The sequence below is a fragment of the Pezoporus occidentalis genome, unplaced genomic scaffold, assembly GCF_034315485.1.
Source record: "Pezoporus occidentalis ecotype Australia unplaced genomic scaffold, CSIRO_AGI_Poc_V1 ctg34, whole genome shotgun sequence".
NCBI classification, from domain to species: domain Eukaryota; kingdom Metazoa; phylum Chordata; class Aves; order Psittaciformes; family Psittacidae; genus Pezoporus; species Pezoporus occidentalis.
This window is the reverse complement of record NW_026915376.1, coordinates 3,696,042-3,719,619: the sequence shown is the minus strand read 5'-3', so window position 1 is coordinate 3,719,619 and position 23,578 is coordinate 3,696,042. Positions and strand designations below refer to the sequence as shown.

Genomic DNA, 23,578 nt, shown 5'->3' with positions numbered 1-23,578 from the left:
TTTGCAGATTTAGTGGGAAACATGCCTAAAACAGGAAAGAAGAAAAATTCCATGGGAATCAGCTTCCAAGTCAAACAGTTTCTGTAGGTCTGTGTTTGAAATCTTCCCTCTGGAAGCCCAACTTCAAACATTAACTGATTCAGATTCTGGTCTTATTAAAACAGAATGAGAAGAAACAGCCAGACAACTCCCCATAACTGTTGCAATGTAAATTACTTCTAGTACTGTAAACACGTGAGGGGTTGATTCTTGTAACATAAACAACAATTAAAAAATGCCTACAATTAGTAAATAGGGTTTTTTTTCTAAAAAAAGGTGATTTTATTGAGTTTTAATATACAGCTTTAATATGTTAGGGTAATCATACAAGATCTCTCTTGTGTTCAATTTACACATTACAATACAGTCGTGAGCTAAAATCTTTTGTTTTAATGTACAAAAGGAATCCAATGTTGTCCACTAGCAGCTTTGAACTTGGCAAGAAAGGTTCTAAAGACTTTAAGTGCAGTAACAACCATACACAATACAGAATGAATATAAGGACTTTTCGCCAAGGTATATAAACATTTGAAAACAAATGGTGCCTGCTCCACAGGGCAGACAACTAGCAAATGAAAAAGAAGTCACTGACCAATGTTCCAGAGAAGGAGGAGCATTACCCTGTGTAACAGTTCTTATAAAATGGCCTAAAAATATCTGTATCATAGAATTTGCACTGATCAGAATAAGGTCTGAAAAGAAACAGTAGGCAAGGAACTGAACAATCAAAAAATGACATAGTAATATAAAATATCTCCATCACTATTTAAATGCCAAATTAATCAAGCAATAGTAAAACAAAACCAAAACAAAACATCAAACCAAAAAACCAAAGCTCTTCTGTTTAAAATAACAGCACTGTTTTTGATTATTTTCAAAGATATTTTTTTTCTTATGAACACACTATATACTTGATTGTTTCTTTCATACAGAGCAATGTGTCCATTTGGTCTGTCACTTCAGCGAAGCTGACATACAATCAGCCCATCATGTCTCACCTTTGACACATTTTAATGCTTTTCTCCCCTTACGTTTGCTACACTGGTGCCTTCTCTTCTCAACTTAAATACTTTTCTTCCTTTTCTTTATACAGTGCAGAGTATATGGGCTTAGGATATGGGTATTTTCCTCTACTCCAGTTCACTGTCCAGTTCTGAGTTCAGTGGTGTGCAGTAGTTTGGCTTGTCCGAAGGTACGTACCCTGGGAGACACAAGCACTTGTACGAACCTTCTGTGTTAATGCATTTGGCATTCTTGCAGAGAGACATCCTGTTGTTCAGCTCGTTGCACTCATTCACATCTGCAAAAAGGGGACATCAAAAGACAAGTACTTCAGTCTGGTGTGTAGGTAAAACTCATTTATTTCCAGCATTGTCAGGAATAGAATGTGCTGTATGAATACACTCAGAACTTCATTTCAGATCAGTGGAAGTAGGCTGAGTCAAAGGCTGTACAGATGAGTTGGGAAGAGGTGGAAGTTCTTATAGGAAATGAATAGCGTATTAAATGGCCTTAAACTGTTAAATTATGAATTCAAACTTAGCCTAAGCTGCAGACCAAAAATTTAATAACTTACATTAAAAAATATTAAATATTAAAATCTCAGGTTTTTAGCTGATGACTGAAAAGTGGCTTATAAGAAAGATGCTCCAAGTTCTTAGTATAATATCTATATTTTTAAGAAATTAAATACTTTAGGAACTGTTGTTGTCATCAACTGAGTAACAGCAAACAGCAAATTACCTGCACTCAATGTTGTGCAGCATTGGCTTGAAATACACAGGAGCTACATCTTTTCTCGCTAAGGAGACCAGCTTGCCATAAAGTCCTAAAGATTAGAAGGCATGCAGGCAGCTTAACATGATACAGCTGGGAGACCTCAGCTGTGGGTTACAAAGCATAATGCTAAGAAAGTCAGCACAGACCTTAAATTGAAATACCCACACACAGTCTCTACTAGGCTCATACACTGAGGGGTGCTGTTTGCTTCATCTTCTACTGACACGTGCCACTTCCACACTTTGTTGTTTTAACTGAAGACATAGTCATTAGATGTTCTGGTTAGTAGTTGTGCAGATATACTAGTTTGAGAGTGAAAGGAATAAGTGAGTCTGTTGATTGTTGAAATCAGGGAGAATCAGGCCAAACCCCGCCAAGTGGTTATCTGCATGTTTAGGCAATTCAACCACTCTAAGTAATGATCCTGAAATTACTCTTCTACTGTGGATCCAGTTCCATTCTCTTAGCTCACTAAAGCCTTTGAAAAACATTTGTTCCATATATTAGTGTTAAATCGTTGATATTAGTTTACATGCCATTATATAAATGTGTCTGCTCATTTCTAGGCTCTTAACTGAACACAGCTGTAATGACCAAGATGAACTGAGGAACACAAACATAACTATTTCTGTAACAATATTCACTGGCCTCTGCAGTAAATCAGTCAAAGTTGGCATCTGTAATGCAGTTCAGGTGATAATCTCTTAACCCCTTTGTTCCAGCCCCTCCTTAAACTGACAGACAAACAGAAGAAGATGAAGTAACATGCTGTCCTCACCAACACAAGTCATTTTGGCCATGTCCAAATGATAACCATCAAAGCAGTCACAGGTGTAGCCTTCTTGAACTCTTACACATCGGCCATTTTCACATCCATTCAGAATACCGCATTCCTCTGCTTGTAACTCCTCAAAGCTGTTCAGAAAACCTTGGTGGAGAAAGCATTGCAAACAAGTAACTTACAGAGCTGTTGAAGCAGTATAACCAAATGGATCGTGGGAGTCTGAAACTGTCTCAGAAGTTTATTGGAATGTGACTTGACTTCGCAGAAAATAGGTCAGCTTTAGCAGATCTTCACCATCTGGAGTTTTAAAAGCACTAGAAAAGTACTGTGATATGTTTCAAGATGAAAACTGAATAACTTTGTGAACTCTTAAGTTTTTGAGTTAAAAGCCTGTGGTTTTGGTTTTTTTTTTTTGGTAAAGGAAACTGCATAATTTGAGAGTGCATTTTTTTATAGGATAAATGAGTGTTTTCTTAATAGCACTTTGAATTGTTATGTGTATCAAACTTTATGGAAACAAAGGTAAGAAGTGGTAGTGAAGTCTGGGGTAAAAGTTCCTTACAACAGTATACTAGAAAAATAAGGTGAGGGTAGGGGGGAGAGCTTCATTCTCATTTCTCCAGAAGAAAACATACAAAAACATTGATCTCAACTGCCTTAAAGGAAAGTAAGAAGGAATCAGTGACTGCTTTCCTGTTGTGGTTTTGGTTAACAACCCTTTGGCTTGTACTTCCGTGACTGGTGCCAGTACAAATACCTATAATCTACCAATTGCTCCTTGCCATAATTCTATGTGGCGAGTAGTCAAAGCTAAAGAGTTGTCTTTGTATTGAGTGGTTTGCACAATGCCTTTTGTGCTCCCTCTCACAGGGCTTTTTTGACACATAAGGAAGGATATATATATAAAAAGTTACTTGAATTTTTATGTGTTTAGAGATTCTCTCTAGGACTGAATTGTTCCTGTTAGTCCTGCACAGTATTTTTGCACTAGCTTTCTATTCGTGGAGCAGTGATATTACAGGACTGCAGATGGCAGCCCATCACATCAAAAAGACTTTTGAGGGAAAAGCTGAGAATGTCTGGGAGTTGTAGGTTTACCAGCATAATTAATATATAGCATAGAAATGGAAGGGAATTTGGAGCTGGAGTGGAATAGAGTAGGATGCACCTCTCCATCTGCCCCATAACATATAATTAATACAGTGACTGCACAAACAAACTACTGGTTTATCTAAACCCCATTTACTGATTTAGATTGTTGCAACAGCTGTGATATGTAGATTTGCAAAGCTACGTAGGAATATGAATTTCTCTCTTTCCTTGTGCTTGTTCTCCTGTCTTTCTGTATTTATTCCATTCTGTCTTGGGTCTTGAGGCACCCTTTTTCTCTTGCCCTGCTTTGCCTTTCCTACTCTGCCCTTTCTGTATCATTCTCCATTTAACTTCTGTAGTTTCATTTCCACTCCCCCTCTCTTCAACTACATACATTGTTTCTATCTAGCAGAGTGGAATTCTTAGTAAGGATCACGGTGATCAGTCTTAACACTGAATGCATTCTGGAGATGCTGAGCACAATGTGACAGATACTTGCTGACATACGCCACATCTCCAGAACATATATAATACATAGGATGTATACAAGTGTACATTAACTAGGAAATATTACAATCTTTTCAACAAACCTAGTAAATCACATCTCTGTGCAGTAATACTGAGGATACTGAGCAAGCTGGTGTGATGTATGGTAACAATGTAGTAAAAAACTTGACCAAGTTTAATTTCTAATACAGCTTGCAGAGGGCTGATGAGAGTCTTTTAAAAAGAAGACCTTTGCTACTTTAAAAAACAAATAGTGCCAAGAAAGGGAAATATGCCCCCCAAAACATAACTGTTTAAATAAAGAAAAGGCATCATATTTGACATGTAATATATATCTACATATATATGCATGTACATATATATGTACACACACTTTTTTTTCTGTTATAAATACAGCATATTGTAATTTTAGCTTGCTACACTCAAAATATTTATAACAGCAAATTCAACTACACAAAATACTTCAAACCAGCTGGATAGGACCTGGGTTGTAATTCAAATATGTGTATTGTTTCTGTGCAAGCTGATTGTACACAGGTGACAAACACTACACCTAAGTGCATGGACCTGCCACAGGATGGGACGTATTTTTGTATTCCTCATACAGACCATAGCAGGACTGTGACCTTGATGTTTTTGATGCCCTAAACATGTGGCAACTGCATCTGTCAAGGAATACGCCTCTGATCTGGACAGAGTGTGTTCTGAGGTTTCCTATGTATTTGGTTGCCACTGTATCTGACTCAGTGATAGGATGGGAGCAAGTGACATGATCTCTTAAGCCTCTGTGCCTAAGACAGTGGACTCAGCTCTGAATTCAAAACTGTCCACAATTTTGTTGTATTTATTCACCATGGCTCATATAACTTGCAAAATGCTTCTTCCCCGCTCAGTATTTTATCTATCATATTTGCTACCCGCCCATCTTTCTGGACTTTTTGTTGTGTTTGGTAGTTTCCATCTGTGTGACATTTCAATTAAGCATCAACACTCAGTACTGTTTAAGTAAAATCATCTGAATATAAAGAAATAAGACATTTTACAATTCTGTGTAGAGCCAGAAGGTCATTTGGATGCTAAAGAGAAAAGACCTCATTAACCTGATCTGTGTAGTTCTGTATAAATGTATGAAGTGCAATGTGCACAAGAAATGTGCATCACCCTTCTAACAGTGTGCTGTAATCCTCCTGCCCCATTCTGACCTATTACTGTTATTTTAAAAATAAGTCCTGGTACAGGAGAAGCACTTTGGGAATGAGGAACTTGTGGGCCATATTTATGAAGCACAGGAGGTTACAAGTCCCTTCTGATACTTCCACTTTTCTTCTCTAAAAATGTGATGAAATACACTGGACCTTTACAGGATGGCTGATCTTGAGGAAGATGCTGAGATCTGTGAACAGTCCTCTCCCACAGGTCTTCACAGTTTGCTTGGCCAGACCCATAAAGAACCCTCATATTCCTCCTCAAGTATAACGTGAGATGCTGTACACAATTCCTCATATCCTGCTTGGTGGGCTGTTCCATCTAGCCTGAAAGCTATATGCATGCATACTCTCTGATCATACTGTGCTCTACATCTTCTCTGTTGAGCAAGAACGACTTGCTTGGTCTCCATTTCCCCCGTATAAATGCTGCTGGAAAATCATGGAAAGATGGCCTCAAGGCATTCCTGTTTCCCCCTTTTAAACTAAATGCACTCTGAAAAAATCTGTCCTATGCTCCAAAGGAAAATTAATTTGTGAGAAAGAAAACTGGCAGTCTTTTTGACCCTTAGCTGTAAATCTGTTGGTAAATACGAATCTGATACACTTGGCACAAACTATTTCACTATATTAAAAATTAATATTGTAGCCTGAGCCCAACTGGACTCTTATACAGCACTGGTGCTTGAACCAGAACACCTGACTGAAAGCTAGTGTCAAAGGAATAACTAAAACATAAATAGGCCACATTACTCAGAGGCAGACAGAAGAATCGAGCCAACTACAGGGCAATAATCCAAGTTACAACCTTTGTTTGAAATATGTTACATAAGAGAAACTTTCTTACGGTCTTCTACAAAGTATGGATTAGTTTCTGGAGTGTAGTGCTCCTCGAAGTCAACCAAAGCATCTTGTCCATATGGCCGTCGAGATCCTGGAACAGGGATGTTGCACAGCTGGGCATAATCCTCTGAGGGAGGAAAGAAAATAGGATATAAAACTAATCACACTTTTAACACAGGCTGCATTACATTAGTCCCAGTGAGCTGTGGTTCATATTAGCTGGAAATAAACTTATCTTCCTAGAAACACCATAAACTGCAATTTGCTCAAAGCATTCTCTCTTCAAGAAGAATGTCATTAAAATGTTAATGAGCCAAATACAGACTGTTAAGCTGTAATAGGGATAACACCAGGGATAGATTTGTGTCAATAACTGTACAAGAAGTTATGGGTCGGGTTCTTCTGGCCCGCAATTCAGGAAGTGAGAGCAGAAGGATGCTGTGTAGCCTGCTGCCAATGCACCCCTCTCCAGGGCTGTCCATGCTTGCACTCATTCTGGTGGAACAAAGGCTATCCCAGATCATCATGGCTGCTAGCAGAAACTACCCTAAAGAAAGCAGAGTGGAGCAGGTGGGGCCATACTTCTGGCACTTTTAGCCAACTTGCAGAAATCACAGAATGAAAAATCCTAAAATAACCCATAGTCATGTGCAAACTTTATCTTCAAACCACAGGCTTAAATACGAGTGCTGTTCAAAGTCTCCTGGCTGTGAACCTTAAAGGGCAAGGGGAAATACACAGGAAAAATAATTATACTCTGATTTTCTGCCTCTCTGTGATAGCTAGACTACAGAAATTGAAGCAGACCAAAGCAACTATTCATTTTAGATGCCAAAGGCCATGTTTGAAATGCTGATGCTGAGTTTGATTCTTTTATTTGATTTATTGTGTCACCTCTGTTTCCATTAGCATTTACTAAAATATATACACAACAATTTATTTGAAAATAGAAATGTTGTTAAAATACAATAATCCAGGTACTGCTTTGCTGTTGCTACAGACTATTTAGCATCTGTTTCTGTGAAGATTTCCTGCTGTTCTGAGAATCGGGCAGAATAAGGACGGGAAAGAAAACCACGAAAAGAGAGAGAGGAAAAAAAGCCCTAAGCAGATATGAAATCCAAGAATTGCAGATGGTTACAGAGCCAGAAACCTCATGCTGTGTAGAACTGTCCCAGACAGCAAATAGTTGGATAAATCCAGACTGCCTCCAGACAGTGCAAAGCACAGCTCCACTTGCTGCTGAGCATTGTCATTTTATTTTCACAGGTAGGATCTCCTCCACCTGAATGATTTTTTTTTTGTATTGAAAACAGAGTGTTCAAAAAGTTTAAATTCTGTGGTCAACAACTTGGCTCTTTATGATAAGACTGTACAGTACAGGCAAAGCTGCTCTGTGCACATCCAGAACTGTCATGGGTGCCAGTCCGACTCTGCAGAATATACTCAGTCCCCCAGAGAACTTGCAATTCATTGCAAATCTCACCTGCTTCAAGTGCAAGGTGATTTCCATAATCCTCCAGAATATATATGAAGTAATTACTATATTCAAAAACCCTCTCCTCTCCCAGATGAAAAAATACACTGCCCAAGACATTTGTTTCAGTTTGTACATAAAACAAAGCCAGCATGAGAAAATAAAGAGAATATAGCAAATGTTAGCTACATCCCTTAATGCACAGCTTCCCACCGAGACAGTACAATAATGAACATAGTTTTAAGAGCTGACATAGGAACTGAAACACCCTATTCTTCTTTCCGCACATCTAACTCCAACTAACATCCATGTATGGGGAGAGCAGGTTATCATCTCTGACTAATTCCTTCATTGATATGTACACAGAGAAAAGCTGTACAGAAGTGTAAAAGCACTTTCTCACAGATGCACACAAATGTTCTTGGCAGAGGAAATCTATGCTTTACCACAAAATACTAACTCATCTGGCCTGCATGGAAGAAACCACCACACAAAACCAGGCAGTGAATGGCAATGGGACAAGTCAAGCAGGTCTGACAGAACACTGCTTCTTCCACATGAATGATCTGATGGGAAGGACTGACCACCAGAACCTGGACACTGGCTTCTCAGGTTACACAGTGCTAATTTTGCACTTAGTGATACTGGTAGTAGAAACAATCTTTTTCTTCTGTAGGCAGCAGTCAGAACATCTGAAAAGCCAGAGAGCTCTGGTATACATGAGAGCTGGGTAGTTTGAAGATTGTGCAAGAATATTTTGTACTGCACGTTCGCCAACACAAAGTTGTTTATTATCTAAAGAAGAATAAAGAAATGTTGACAACAGAAACTTGTTTCCTGCCACACTGGTTCTTTGCCAGTCAAGTTCTGTATGTCTGCATTTTTAGTTCTCATTATAAGTAAATTAGTGGTTACAAAATGATGAAGAGCTGTTCCAGGGAATACTGTAAACTTGGTATTTGTTACAAGAGATTGTAACTATATCAAGGTCTTCTACAAGGCTGTACATACAACTGTAATAATCTATTAACCCCCTGAAGTCTATTACACTTAATTAACCATTTGTTAATACACTTTTTAATAGTTTCTACGTTAATTGTATACAGAGCTTTTATACAAAAACTCGAAAGTCCTCCTTATATATAATTTATATCATTGTTTTGCTGCATATACTGTGATGATTTGAAATTAACTGTAATAGCCTCTTAATACTGCACATTATCTTTAGATGTCCAAGTAGAATAGACTTTATCTCTTGTCTTTTGTAATGTGTTGATTCAGTTACTAGGTGCTCAGGCGATAAACCTAAGGAAAGCAACAGCAACCCACCTAAGAAACCAACTGTAGAAATTCAGGACCAGTAACAGGGGGGCACATTCTGGAAAGATCATGAGAACTGGTATTTTGAAGTAAGGTAAACTAGAGGCTTGGATGTCTGAGAAGAATGAACACATCAGAGTCCTCCTCTGGAGGATAGAGCAAGTTAACGGCAAGAGGGATGCGTATGTCCCAATTTCTGTTGTTTTAAACTTTTCCCCTTATGCTAACTATGCTAAGTTCCTACAATTTAAATTAAAAATAGTATATTTCAGGTCACTGTGCTAAATGCTGGTCACTGTTTTCCAGGGAAGGGAACTAAATGAACAGAGTGCCATAAGATTTGTGGGTAAAAGCATGATGGGTGCACAAAAAGTTGCATCAAATATACAAATAAGAAAACAGCACGATCTTGCCCTAGGAAGGTGGCAGCAAGAGACTTAGGACCAAGAAGGCAGTAAGGGGGCAGAGAGCAAGGGAAAATGTGTAACTACCCCTGAATGACAAAAACATTTTAGCTGTCACAGAAATTAATGCTTACTTTCAAAAGAATCTTTCATGTAAAGTAAAAAAAAAAAAAGTAAATTCTGTAATTTATAATCAATGATAAAACCTTTTTCTATATAGATTTATTTTCTCTGCTTGCTCTCTCCTGGCTGTGATCAGGGACAATACAACTGCAGTTCAAGAGGAAGATAAGACTTGTGTTTTTAATACAATTTAGTCTACATTGCTTCACTTGTTTCTACGTTTTTCCTCATAACTTGCAAATGAATTATTGAGACAGCTTGTTGTATAACTTAGAATAACCATTATAAAAGGAAGCTGATGTAGGCTTTCAAAAATGGACATTATTTAAGTCATATGTTTGCATATAAAACAGCTAGATGCACATGCGTACTGGCACAGATGCTAGCCGTAACTGGTGATGAAAAACAGAATGATAGAGACAAGACAAGTTGGATGGACTGGCTGGCTTATAGGTGCTTGTTAACCTAAGTGCAGCTGTGCAAATGTACATCTAATTTGCATATGCAGTAGTAACTGCACAAGCCTGTGTGGGCCTTATTTGTACCCAGAGGCCTAAAAATCCTAAATTCTCTAGTCGGAAAAATTATTCCTTATTTTATATTGCATATTTCATATTTGCATTTAAAACAATTATATAAAAAAGCTTTTCCTGACATAACCATGAAACAGCTGCACCAAAGCCAATCCTAGCTCCTGCCCATAAAGCAAGCTTTATTTCTGTTCCAGCTCCTCAGAACTGTCACCATCACACACAAAAAAGGAGCCAAAGCTATCAACACCAAGGCAGTTCCTTCAAATTATTTAAGAACTCAATAGTTTTGCCATGGAAGAAATCACTGGAGAGAGGGACAAAGCCAAGAAAGCATTTATAACATGTAATATATGGCCCTTCCCAACGGCCGTCTGAATTGGTTACGTTTAGGCTCTCCTGGGAGACTGCATCATCTGTGAACCAAAGCTGAAGATATTTCTGCTCTACATTTAGATTGTGCTATTTGACAACTAAGGTAGTTTTACTGACATCTTCCAAGAACAGATGCTGAGGTTTGTCATGGACAGCATTCACATACATTCTGCAACTCTTGGCGCTAAAGAAAAAAGGAAGGGTAGCGGTCTTAAAGGATTTTTTTCACGAGTTAAGAAGGATATTCATATCCTTCCTCACATGAGGATACTCTATATGCAGTCTCTGAGGAAATGTAATTACCAGCCTGATTCTTTCAAAACCTCTTGGTATTCACCTTTTGTTCCTCAACTAATGCTGCTCAAATTTCCTAAAGCAATCTTCTACTACTCAAGGTAGACACCTAAAAGCTGTAGTAAGAGCCAGGTTGTTTCTGCCACAACTCTGCAAATGACTTTCTGTCTCTATGCTGACTTCCATGTATACTGTGAGTATGCACGGAATGTGAGGTTCCGTGAGGAAAACCATTCCCAGGCTATTCTGCATGTCTCTTCTAAACTTCATAAAAAGCACTGAAAATCTTCATCAACAGAAATGAAAGCAGCCAACTGAGCATAAGAATTTGAATATTCAAGGCCCAATCACTGTAGTCTTCCGAGCTCAAGAAATGATCCATTTGTCCAGAGTCTTTACCAGAAAGGAAGGAGGCACAATGCCATCCTAAATGCAAATGCAATGGTCTCCAGAGAGGAATCCAATGTCCATCCCCCTGCTGATTTTTATGATCTCAAAAAAAGACAGATGGAAACTCATCCTTCACGCACAATGATTTCCCCTGTACTTCCAGATCTTCATGACTAACATAAGTCAGGACTTGACGGGAACACCATGCTCTCATAATACGGAAGCTCAGCCCAGAACTAACTCATAATGTTTACAAAGGATACAGAGTTCCTTGCAACAAAACCACAGTCAAACAATCTGTTCCACCAGAAGGGGTAGAATTCAACAGCTACATGTAGGGATGACTATTTGTCTTCCTTGAGGGAAGGGGAAACTGGTAGGACCAGCACAGATGTGTGTTTCTGTATAAAAAACATCCATGTGAATCTGGCCAAAAGAAATCCTACATTATACAGCACTCCAGAAGATTCATGTTACCCACTACCCTTAGTGGTCTCCTAGTCAGAGCTTTGCAAATGTTAAGGTGGAGATAAAGAGAAACTTCAAGTATAACCTAAGTCCTCAGCAGTTCTTTATGTGTCTCCTAACCCACAGAACTTCTGTAACACTGACTGGAGTTCTACCATCTTCCTTTCTGCAGATCTTCTAAACATAAAGTGGTTCCATAAAATACTAGCATTTAAAACCTGCAGTAAAAAAGGTGTATATAAGGTTATACAAATAAGCAGGCTGATAAACTGAATGCTGGCCTCCTTTACAGCTGCCTAAGAATGTATTCATAATGTTATCTTAGTAGTCAGACAACCACCGAGTTCTTAGTTGTAGTAATGTAACACACACTCTGCCCTCTCCCAATGAATAGTATTGTAACATCTGTTAAAAAACTGTCCTGTTTTTTCCTTACCCCCTTTTTCTATATTAAAACTTCTTCAGGCAGCCAGCTGCAAGAGGGAGAAAGCACCCTCCTTAACAGACTGGCATATCTTTGGTTCAGGGGCACATAATTCCACCTTCCTAGCATCCTAATGTGTTACTGAAGCAAAGGTGGGACTGCACTGAAATAACAAACTCCAAGAAGATCATTTTACAAATACAAAAATAAACAGTCCCCCTAAATTACACACTGATTCTGGCACATCACCTTACTAAACATTTTCTAGCTGTTACTTCTATCTCCTCCCTTCAAATTTCCTGTGCCCTGTAATAATACACCTTGTCTAAAATCCACTCCAGTCCCATAAGGGAGTTACAGGAGCTTCTGGAAGCTTAGTATGTTTATAATTCAGGTGCTACATGTCCAGGTTAACATAAGATGTATATGCCCTTATTTTAGATTCCAGATTTTTTCAGTCTTGGCCAGTTCCTTATTTTCTAGCATGGATATTTTGACCCAGCTGCTAAACCCATCATTGCCTGTCCTGCTGCCAGTTACTAGAGGATGGCCTCTGGATAGAGACAATTTGGTCTTGGGGACTAACACAAAATTGTCCAAGGAGGCAGAACTTCTGAAGGCAGGTCACCCAAGAAGGTGGGTTTTTGGAGGGGGTTGGGTGCAATGCATAAAGTTTTGCTTTTGTTATCTAAAAGAAGTGTCTCCAATTTTCTGATTTTCCTCAACTGTTCAATTAATACAGACTGCAATTTACAAATCTCAAACACCACAGTGGTTTCCTAAGGTTAATTACTGAATGTTCTTTGGGCAAGGACAGCCTAATGCCACAATGAGCCCAGAGAGAACACATTTCAGTAGTTAATATTTTGGTGTTGGATGCAATCTTTGAAAACCTTTATCTGTAATATGATGATATCATAAGATCATAATGTTAGAGACAACATAGTTGAAGGCAATCTGTCTTTGCTTCCAAGGCCTGCCCCACAAATTCTTTATACAAGTAAGATGTACTCAATCACATCACTACAGTTCATGTTTCACTATTTTGACCAGGACTTTGATACTAGTATTTTGAGTTTCCTCCTTGATACTGTTATCAAAATACAAATGAGTCTTACTGTTGTTAAGATGATGTTGTTCAGCTGCAATACTTCAACAGGTGCTACTTATTTTTGTCTCAAACTCTGACTGTTTAGCATCATCTTCAGTGGGGTTTGTTTGATCAAGCACTCATTAGTAGTTTTTAGAGACCTTATCAGTTACCTAAATTCTGTTTTCATGCTGGTGAAAGGCCAGATTTCTTTCTCATTTATATGGATCAGTTTTTACAGAAGTTCTCTATCTTCCCACTGATTTTATGTCAGATGCTACTTAAAAAGGAATTTTAAACCTTGCAATGAAAAATGGAACTGTTCTGAAGACAAGCTGGGACACAAAAGTTAGAGATTCTTTCAATAAAGCATGAGTTTGTCATAGAAGGAACTTGCAAATGTACCACTTATGGTGGTAGGCCTGTATTTCCTTCTTTCCAAGTGCAGCATCTAGATCCTCAAATACAAGAGGAGCATAAAAAATGCAAAAGGAAACCACAGATAAGCAAGTGACCTGTTCTGTGATCCAACCCATTTTATGGTGAAAGTCTTCCGGTGATAACGCTTTTCACATCCCTAGGTCTTCTTTAAGATGTGTTACAAATCTTCACAATGTCCCTAACTTGGGAAATAAGCAAACACTTTCAGTTGTAAATCTGGCCAACACAATACACAAGTATTTAAAAATGGAGAAATTCCTGGTTCCCCAGCCAGGACTTGAACCTCTGACCTCTTGGCCCAGAGGTGCGAAAGCACTCTTTCAAGCCAATGATATCACTTTAAGTACTACAAACTGAAGACATGTCAAATAAATCATTTATTCGGTTCAGTCAGCTTTAAATTTTTCTTGGTAAATGTTCTGAAACCAGAGAAAGTTTTCCAGGTTTCTGTGTGGGAGCGTGCATTTGTGTGTGAGGACAAATGAGCATGCACCACCTCCACTAAGAAATGCAAGCTTGTCTATTTGTTCTGACGTCATAAAGATTCAGTGTGCTTTTGGTTTTTTTAACTATGTTCCAATCTATAAGGATGATTTCAAATATTTGGGATCAAGGCGTGCCTTGTAGTTTCGGTTAAAGCAGATACTTCACAATGCATATTAACTTCAAATAAAAATTATCTTATGTCTGGAGGGAGAAGGATTTTATGGTCCAACATAACGCTCATCAGCTTTGACTGAGGGTCATCCAAGTGATGTTTAGTATGTTATCTATCAGGAACCTTCATGTAATTTATAAAATGAATTTAAGTTTCTTCGGAGAGCTAGTTGGGATCTGTACCCCACTGTTGTCACAGGATTGCTGCTCTGGAATCCTGCAGTCCTAATGATCAAAATCCATCTAATTTCAAGCCTACATATGTTCAGACTGAACTTGTTCCAATTTTTTTCCTCACATCAACACTGTTTAATTTAAAAGCTTGTGGGAATCCTTCAATGACTCTGCTGTGAAGGAGTTCAACCGTTTACAACCTTTGTTCTGCATATAGGCTTGTCTTCTCTTGTCAGACAGGTTCTCCATTCCCTGACCATCTTGGTAGTCCTTCTCTGTTCCTTTTCAGATTTATCCTGCTTTAAATGTAACTGGCTAGAACTATTCAGAAGCAAGTCTCAAGCCTACCATAACTCTCTCCACAAGGAACAGCTTTCCTTCATCCTCTCTATCTTTCCACCTGAGGAAGTCCAGGTCATAGCAACAATTCTTGCTATTAGCTATTGCCCTTTTTTTTTTTTTTTTTTACTATTACATTTCGTTCCATTGCAATTCTTATTCTAGCAGATGTAGTAACTCACTGCCTGGGAATGTCCTCCTGTAAGATTTGTTCTGACAAAGACATTTCAGAGATTTCCATATCTTATAAATCAAGCCGCTGTCATGCCCTATTTTTCTTCTTCAGTCTCCTTCTGGGGTAAGCGTCAGTCAGCAGTTACTCCAGCCAACACCATCAAAACCAGGCACTTTTTTCAGTTGCTGCACTTCCAAAGCAAACTCAAACAAGTAAAGATATATAAGAACAGGTTCAGGGACATTGCAAGTAAATTATAAATACATAAAACTCAGGTAGACACAATCATGTTAGTGCTTCACTGAGCTTGACTGTAGTTATAACTTGCTACAAATAAAACACGTGCTACTTTAGCCCTAATGTTACAGTCAGAGTAACACGGGACCAAGTAAAAAAACAGGTCTGATATGAATAAAATGGTTTACTAGTGTAGCACGATATTCCTATATGGAAAACAATACTACTGAAAGAGATATTTGTAGTAAGAAAGCTACATCCAAACTAGGCCCTGGAGAAGTTTATATGGGGCAGAGAAGTTAGTACAGTTCAACTGTAACACTAGCAACAAAAATCTAAAACAGTTATGTAACCTGCTGAGTATCATGCATGTGTGTGCACATGAACTGTGCCTCTGTCTTCATAGATGGCTTTTGTCAGGTATGTTAAGAAACACTGATATTCTTAAAATGCCCTCCTGTTTCCACCGAGGTTCTGAACTGCCAATCACTGATAGTCCCACTTGAAGGAAACGGGTCCTGTAAGTGCCCAAAAATAAAAGCAGCTACATTTTCAAAATGCAGACTGTAATGAATTCCCTTTAATTAATGAGAAAAATTTCCGTTAGTTCTTGAAGGGTTAGGGTTTGTTGTTCTCTCTTATGTTATTAGCCTGAGTATAAATGCAAGGGATTAAACTGATTAAGTATTTCAGATTTCATTCCAAGAACTGACATGTACATTTCCTTACCTGACTCCTTCATAGGACACAGTGCACACTGCATGCCCCAGGCTTCACCGTATAGGCAACAGCACTCAGTATATGTAGTCTGCTTTCCAACCAGAGGTCGACTACAAACAAAATCATCACTTAGATGCTGCCAGCAAAGATCCTGGTAGACCTCAGTTTCTTCAGTTTGTTCTGGTGAAGAAGACAGTATCAGACCATCATTACAGTGCTGTTATTTAAAAAAAGATACTGACATAATGCAGAATTTTCTAAACTTAGATTAGAAAAAGAACCTAGCTTTATACACATTGCTGAATACAAATTTAAACTGAGAAGTTATGACCTTATTTAAGGCTTGAGGTGGCTCATCCTTTATTCAGCTTTGCAAAAAACTTAAAGGGTTCTCATTTGACACTATTAGGCCAATTTAAAAACACATTGGGTTGGACACCCAAGAAATAAACTTCCTAAACCAGTAGTCAGTGCTGAATGCTTAACACTGACTCAGCTCTGCTCCCATGGAAGTTAAGAGAGCTTGACAAAAAACAGTATTAAGACAGAGGTGAGTACGTAAGGAACACACCAAGGATGGAGTGAATCTTTAGAAGTTATTTTGCTTTTTTTATATTGCTGACAGTGGCATCTGAAAGAACTTTTACAACTAGGGCAGAGCTGAACAAAAATTTTACAAGGGCTCAACGGGAGACTGAACAAATACTTGGAAGAGAGTTTGAGTAATGAAACAGACAAACTACATCAGGCTCAGGAAATCCCCTGAGCTGAAAATAGCTGGAGGCTGGGAGAGTGCTGGGAAGAAGTATTGTTTATCTGCTCTTCTGGTCCCTAATCATCCACTTACAGCTATTGTTAGAGACAGAATACTGCTATGAACTACTGTCACGTTCTTAAGAACATTAACAAAAACATGTATTTTTGTGAAAGCTGGACTATTTCAGAGGCATACTAGTTCTGACAAAGATCCCAGTAGGAGCAATTCCTAGTCCTAGCAATCTCTGATAGCTGCTGATCAGAGGGAGAGGAACTGTAAACTTAATCTTCCACTTGGAATGCAAAAAGCTCAGCACAATTGTTTTGTAAAGACATCTGCAAGTTTTTGATTTTGTTCCAACATACAGTGAAAAATAAATGTCACAAACCAAGGTTCTGTTTTGTCTGCATTATCTGTACTGCATTTTCACATGATGCACTGAAGCATGGGTGAGTACAGAATTGCAACCAATAGATCAAGAGTAGAATGGTGAGCTCTGAAAGTGCAAAGGTGATCAGCATTTAGATGCTTATTTCTACTGAGAACTTGCCACAGCAAGCCATGAAGAGCAGCAGTGGGCCTCTGCTACCAACTCCAAATTCTGCTGGCAGCAAAGGAACCATCCTGCCTCCTGCTTCTCTGCACTGGGGAGGACATTGCCAGTGTGATAAAGGCTTGAGTGCTTTGTGCTAGGTAAGATCATTGCTGTGTCAGCGCCAGTATCGCAGGACAGGAGACCCTTTGGGCCCTTGCATTCCCTTCACATCCTGGATGAACACAAAGGACAACCCTGCTCTTGGTTTGTTTAACTGAAGATTGAACAATACAAATGCTGTGGTTCTTCCACAGTTTCAGGCAAGAGTTTGACCACATTACTCCTCAAAAGTATCAGTCTTATAATTTGGAGTGCCTAAAGCTGGCATGCAGTTGGTATTCCCATTTCCTTTCACAGATGCATCTTAGGAAAATTCATTGCAAGTTGCAGGGACCAGAGGTCTGGATTTATGACTATACAGCGCCAGTGGTAATCAAACCCATTGTAACATTTCTTTTAAAGATGTGTGTGGCATGGACAAAGCTGTGCAGACTGCATAATGCTCTGGATTTCTGAGATGTTTCTAAGAATCTCATAATATCTTTTTTTTCTGAAATCAGTGTCTGCTGAATTTAAAAGAACATGCAAAACTCTTAAACAATGACACTGCAGCCAAGAGCTTGAAAATGTGTGTTTGTTATAGCCTCAATATTAATCAGTTGAAAGCACAGATAAAATTTCAGCTATTTCCTCCTATACCCTGTTACCTCTGTTTTTATTCTTTGCTTTGTTAGAAGCAGTCACTCACTCTGAACTGAATCTCCAGAGTCAGCCCATAGCCAAACCCCAGTCTTAGTAAGATGTGCCACATTACCTACAAGGCTGGATGGGGCAGACACAAAGCTGGTGATTCAGGGGGCTTGAGACTCCCCAGCCCAAACCTAATCTCATTAATACTTCCATCAATCTCCTATCTGCATTGGTAAAGTGGAGCCCTGTGGAGTCCTACATCATGTTGCCTTCTGGATCAACAGATGATGGTCCAAGCATTGCTTTCCAAAATCCTCCAAAAGAGCAGGCTCATCCAAGCATGACCCAGCCTAAGCTTACTGGGATATGTAGGCATGTCAGCACCACCTCACAGAGGTGCACTCACTGCAGTAATATGTATAATGGATCATACCACTTGAATCTGCTGGTCTGATGCATCGCTTTTCTGTTGAGTCCAGAACCATTGGGTGTGTACAGAAACAGTTGTAAGATCCTTCTGTGTTAATGCACTGGCCATCAATACAGCTGTTTGGGTCCTGACATTCATCCGTGTCTTTAAAATGGAAGGAAATGTATCAAGGAGAGCCAGCACAAAGTAGTCGCATTGTGTTAATCCATGTTTTTATTTCCTATATTAGGAACAGATTTCTCTGCGTGCCTTCTGTTAATTACCACAAATACCAGTTGCTGGCAGCAGAATCCTGCCTGTGCCCATGAAGAAGGATGGGCAGATCAGCAGGATGCTGACCTCTAGTCCTCCAGCATTAGGGAGAATCTGGATGAGTTGGGTTGCTGGGGGGCTTGGAGTGCCAGGCATACCCTTCATCAAGCACAGCTGCAACTGCTTCTCGTGTTCCTATCCCTTTAAGACAGTACCAGCAGGCATTAGAGATGGCAATACTCTCTGAGATCCTTCATGAGCTTATCAAAAGGGATCGCCTTACCTAGCCACAGTAGTTCTATTCCTTAGTTTGTCTTGGAGAGGAAAAGCAGAAATTTAGCTCGAATGGAAGTGCAGGCTATTTTCCTTTGGATAAATTACATTAAATCAGCAAAACCCCACCTTTTGTAAAAAACAATCATAGAATCTGAAGGTGAAAGGCTCTCTTACAGTGGTTGCAAAAATTACTTCCTTTCATTATGCTATTCTGCACATTATACATAGTTTTCTGCTTACAAAGTAAAAGCCAGGGTCATGGTTATGAGTAATTTTCAGTTGAATAGCAGAACCACATGAATACAAGGTTGTGCAGACTAAAACGGACTTATCGACGACCTGAATTGTAATTTCACGTTGCGTATTAACTCCTTGTGGAAAATATCTGTCCAAACCAAACTCTGTTAATTTAATTTATTATAGTAAACTTACCAAGTGGAAGGTGAGCTTCAACATACAGGATTGCACTGCTAACCACATATACAAAGAACAGAAGGCTAAATTGTACTTTGGCAGAGTGAAGAAGTAGCATGCGTACAAAGAGAAAGTCACTTCTGATCACTTTGTGCTGCCTTGCCTATGCACTCAGAAGAGCACAAGAGGCTGTTTCGGAGATGCAAACTCCTGGGAACAATTTGCTGAAAAAGGAAGCAAATAAAGCAAAGCCTGCTCTACATGCCATTGCCATGTCAGCCAGAATTGCTGCCCAGCCAAGCAGAAATGAAGGGAAATGACCCAATGCCTCTTAAAAAGCTGCTAGAGGAGTTTGGAGGCCCAGTGTTCTTCCCCTTGCTGGGAATACTGCAGTTCTGATGAGAATCCTGCTGTACAACTTTGCTTGTTTTGCCCATCTGCATACCATTATGGTGACAAGACCACTTTAAATAAACTTACCAAAGCACTGGAGCTTAACAGGGTCATAGTATGTGCCTTGTTTGCAGTAGCACTCGTAACCTGGCTGCGTATTCAAACAGAAGCCATTTTTACAGATTTCTTGTCCAAAGAGTTGGCATTCATCAGCATCTGGGGAGTAAACATTAAAGGCCATGTTACCATAATTACTATGAGGCCATGCAGAGAAGCAGGATGGAATAAAGCCTCTACACTTCTCTGTTCAAGGAAACTTCACTTTAAACAGAAGGCCCCAAGAGCACAGAAATCCACTGGATAAAAACAACTGCTGTGGAAGGCTATGGTGTGCTTGTAGCTAGAATAGGAAAGGAAAAACTGGTGGACCATGACTTTCCCTTTCCCTTGGTCAGAATTAAGTTCTGTGGCACACAAAGACTGGAAGAATCTGTAGCATCCCTTTCTTTCCTTTGGTATCACTCCAAACAAACCAGATGTAAAATATGGCCTGTATTTTCCAGTATAATTTGCTTCAGCCAAGGGGTTCCCACCATGGATCTAATTTAATCACACAATCTAATTACAAAACTAACTAAGCAGTTATGGCAATGGATGGTCTTTGTGAGTGCTCTCCTCTTTCCATACAGTTTGGTGACTCTGCTATGCTGGGTTGGGAATCTTCATATCTGCACTGCTTGTGACTTCTGTATGCACAGATTCTGTGGATACTTCCCACCACACAGGACCAACTGTGTTTGTTGCTAGATACTAGGCTGCAACTACTACAGATCCCATTACAGCTATCAAAGAGAATCTACCACACTTTCAAATGGGGCTAAATGTTTTCAGGAGGTTTCATGGAAAATATATGCCAGCTCATATATAGCTTTTCACAGTCGTACACATTTTTCCCCAGTCTTGTATTTATGTATTTGTTGCTGTTGGAATTCCATTCACTTCCTTTTTCCAAACCTACTTTTCATTTGCTAGACCTAGCTAGAATAGCCTGTTAAAGTGAGGCTGGTATCACAAATGGCAATAAAAAGCACAATGTAAAGCAGGTGATCCTCCTTTCAATACCAGTTATCTTTATCCACTCTCCCCTATAGATTTACTCCCCATCTACTCTTGGGCAACACAGATTTCAGCCCAAAGCTGTAATTTCCAGCTGTACAGCAGTTTTAAAGGTGAATTATGCAAATGTTTACTTTTCCCGGAAGAACTGAAAGGGCTATAGAGCTATTTATTTTTATAGCCAGTCTTCCAGCCACTTCAACATTAAATATTTTAAGTTTGACTGTCCAGCAACAAGAACGATGAAAAGATTAGTGAGAAATGTTATGTACACCATCTGCTTTTTCCTGTGGAACATGGATTTATGTCTGTGGAAGAATGGGAAAGCCTGAGAGTAAAGTCAGGGAAGGCTAGCTGAGTATGTTCACTTCTGACAATTGTTTCCAATTGAGAAATAAAGAGTTGCTCCTACAAGCAGAAGCTTGTAGATGAAAGCAAAAGGAACATAAGAGTTAGTGTAACAGAGGATCAGACTAGATGTCCTAGCACGCTGTAATGGTCATATTACTAAAAGTACTTATCCATTTATTGTTTGGCCATTGTGCCATTCCTAAGGTTATTACAAAATAAACTTACTGAAAACAGAAAAAGTCTTATTATGGCAAGGATTTGTGGAAGATAGTTCCAGATGAACTATTTCCTCACTTCAATATTTATGGCAGCCAGAGATGTTATCAACTCTGAGATAGCACAACAAAAACAAAACAGACTTTCTCTGAGGCACATTTGGACATACTGTACACACGGCATGTCCTAAATCTACATTGTAAAGATACACAGATATCTTAGATCGCAAAGACAAACAGCACGCTTAAGGAATCCCTGAAGAAAAATCCTCTCAGAGAGTATTAAGTCCTTTAAGATGAGCTCTGTGACAGTGTTCTGACCTGGCTAGATGTAACTTGTCGGTCTGTCCAACTCTGCTCCCATTAGTCTTGGGTCTGGATTCACCCCATGGCACTTTGTTCTTTACTGCAGGTTGGTGGACAAAGCAACACCTCCAGAGAGTAGAGGTCTTACATGAGTTACCCCATTTAAATGCCCACATTAATTTGAATGAATCTGGTTATTGGTGCCTTATAACCTTTAGTATCTTTTCCACGTCCCATGCACTTTACAGGTGCAAAGAAACACCTCCTGAGGATAACACAAAAAAAATTACTAAGAGAACTGAACTGAAACATGTTCTAGTCACGAACTCGAAAGGAAAACTGACCTTGTAGTGTCCTCAGTGAGGAAAGGTAGTTCAAAAAAGACACATAACAATTGCTAGGAAAGAAACCCAAAACCTTTCAAGTCCCACCAGTTTTTGCTATCTCTCAGGATTAGGTCTGACAGATTAAGTGATTTAGCTAGAAGCAACTCTGAGAAATGCTTATCTATCAACCAGCTGATACTATGGCTCTATTAACGTCTTTTTATGTGATATGAACAGAGTACTTTCTACATTTACTCCTTGACTTGTAAAACAGCAATTCCAACAGGAACAGATACATTAACACCCGTGCTTTTCTAAAGATCCTGTAGCTGCTAAGTAATCCAAAGATAAAATGTTGACTTTATTTTAGCTAACACAAATACCATGTATTTATGCCAAGGAAAATTAATCTCACAAATTATTCATATTGACAGGTACTTCTCAAACTTGAAAAGGAATTTCACTAATCTCATTCTTCCTTCTTAGCTCCCTCCTGCTTACACCCACTAACTCCTATCACTCATATTTCTCTACAGCCTTTTTGTTCAACTATTTCATGAAGGTCTGTAATGAAAATATCATTGTTGAACTTCTCTTCAGTTTTTATATCCATTCTAACTTGTAGGTCTAATGTTTAACAGAAGTTCTTTCTCTCTTCCAACTCCTCATACATTTATTTACAAATTTAAGGTGGTTTTGCAATTCATATGTAAATGAATACTTGAGGTTTGCGGTGTCAGCAGCTACTCTCACAGTATATAGCACTTAGTACCAATTAAACCAGAATATTGCAAAGACTATAATTGGCATTCTTAACAATTTGTCAGAGGATGATTTTCAGTAATGCTTCATACCATAAACTGCTTTTGTCACCTAATACAATTTGAATTAGTATATTTACATTGCTGGCTGACATTTCTAGTCAACTACCAGAACTTCTGAAATAACTAAATGTAATACAAGTCAGTACTGACCTTTGTAATTCTGAGCAAGAAGCCCGTAAGATGATTCTCCAGTGGGAATGAAACCTTTTCCTTCAGGACACAAATCACTAAATTCAGCTAGGAGAGAAAGCAAGCAAAAAAATTACGTTATTAAGAAAAAGTTACATATGTATGTATTGCATATGTGTTTCAGGGTATTTTGAGAAATCTGAGGCAATGTTTTGCCTTACTCACATCTATCAGGAAATCATGCACACCTTTAGCTAAGTAGGGGAAGCTGACACTATGGCCTGGCTTTCTCTTGCTCCCCGTTGGTAGAGCTAGGTTTGAAAAACCTAGCTAGGATACCCACAGCATCACACAGCTCCATGCAAACTAGTTTCTCTTGCTGCTTGGCAGGAGAATATACTCCTTACTTGGTTTCATGGTGCACTGCAGTTATAACAATACCAGTAGCCAAATTATCTTAATTAAAGCTAGCATGAGCCTCTCTGAGCTATACTGCAAGCTGCAATCTAGACATACCCCAACTGAGATACAAGCCCCTGTCCACATTCTTCAGTCCTTATACAGGAAAAACACTAATTGACTGCAACAGGAGAACATGGTGTGGATTACAAAGGAAA

At 39.0% G+C, this 23,578-nt stretch overlaps 1 protein-coding gene across 8 annotated transcripts in view; it reads right to left on the bottom strand.

The window, feature by feature from the left end:
• Nucleotides 1-297: 297 nt before the first annotated feature.
• Nucleotides 298-23,578, bottom strand: part of LTBP1 (latent transforming growth factor beta binding protein 1) — a 196,397-nt gene continuing 173,116 nt past the window's right edge. For 7 of the 8 annotated variants that reach the window (XM_062629565.1, XM_062629567.1, XM_062629570.1 and 4 more), the window contains 7 exons: nucleotides 22,983-23,069; nucleotides 19,782-19,910; nucleotides 18,363-18,503; nucleotides 15,897-16,067; nucleotides 6,254-6,376; nucleotides 2,597-2,746; nucleotides 298-1,339 (listed from right to left, as the gene is read on the bottom strand). In XM_062629565.1, coding sequence (XP_062485549.1) covers nucleotides 1,170-1,339; nucleotides 2,597-2,746; nucleotides 6,254-6,376; nucleotides 15,897-16,067; nucleotides 18,363-18,503; nucleotides 19,782-19,910; nucleotides 22,983-23,069 — 971 coding nt within the window. In that variant the 3' untranslated portion in view covers nucleotides 298-1,169. The remainder of the gene's footprint in view (nucleotides 1,340-2,596; nucleotides 2,747-6,253; nucleotides 6,377-15,896; nucleotides 16,068-18,362; nucleotides 18,504-19,781; nucleotides 19,911-22,982; nucleotides 23,070-23,578) is intronic. The other variant, XM_062629568.1, reaches the window with a different exon arrangement.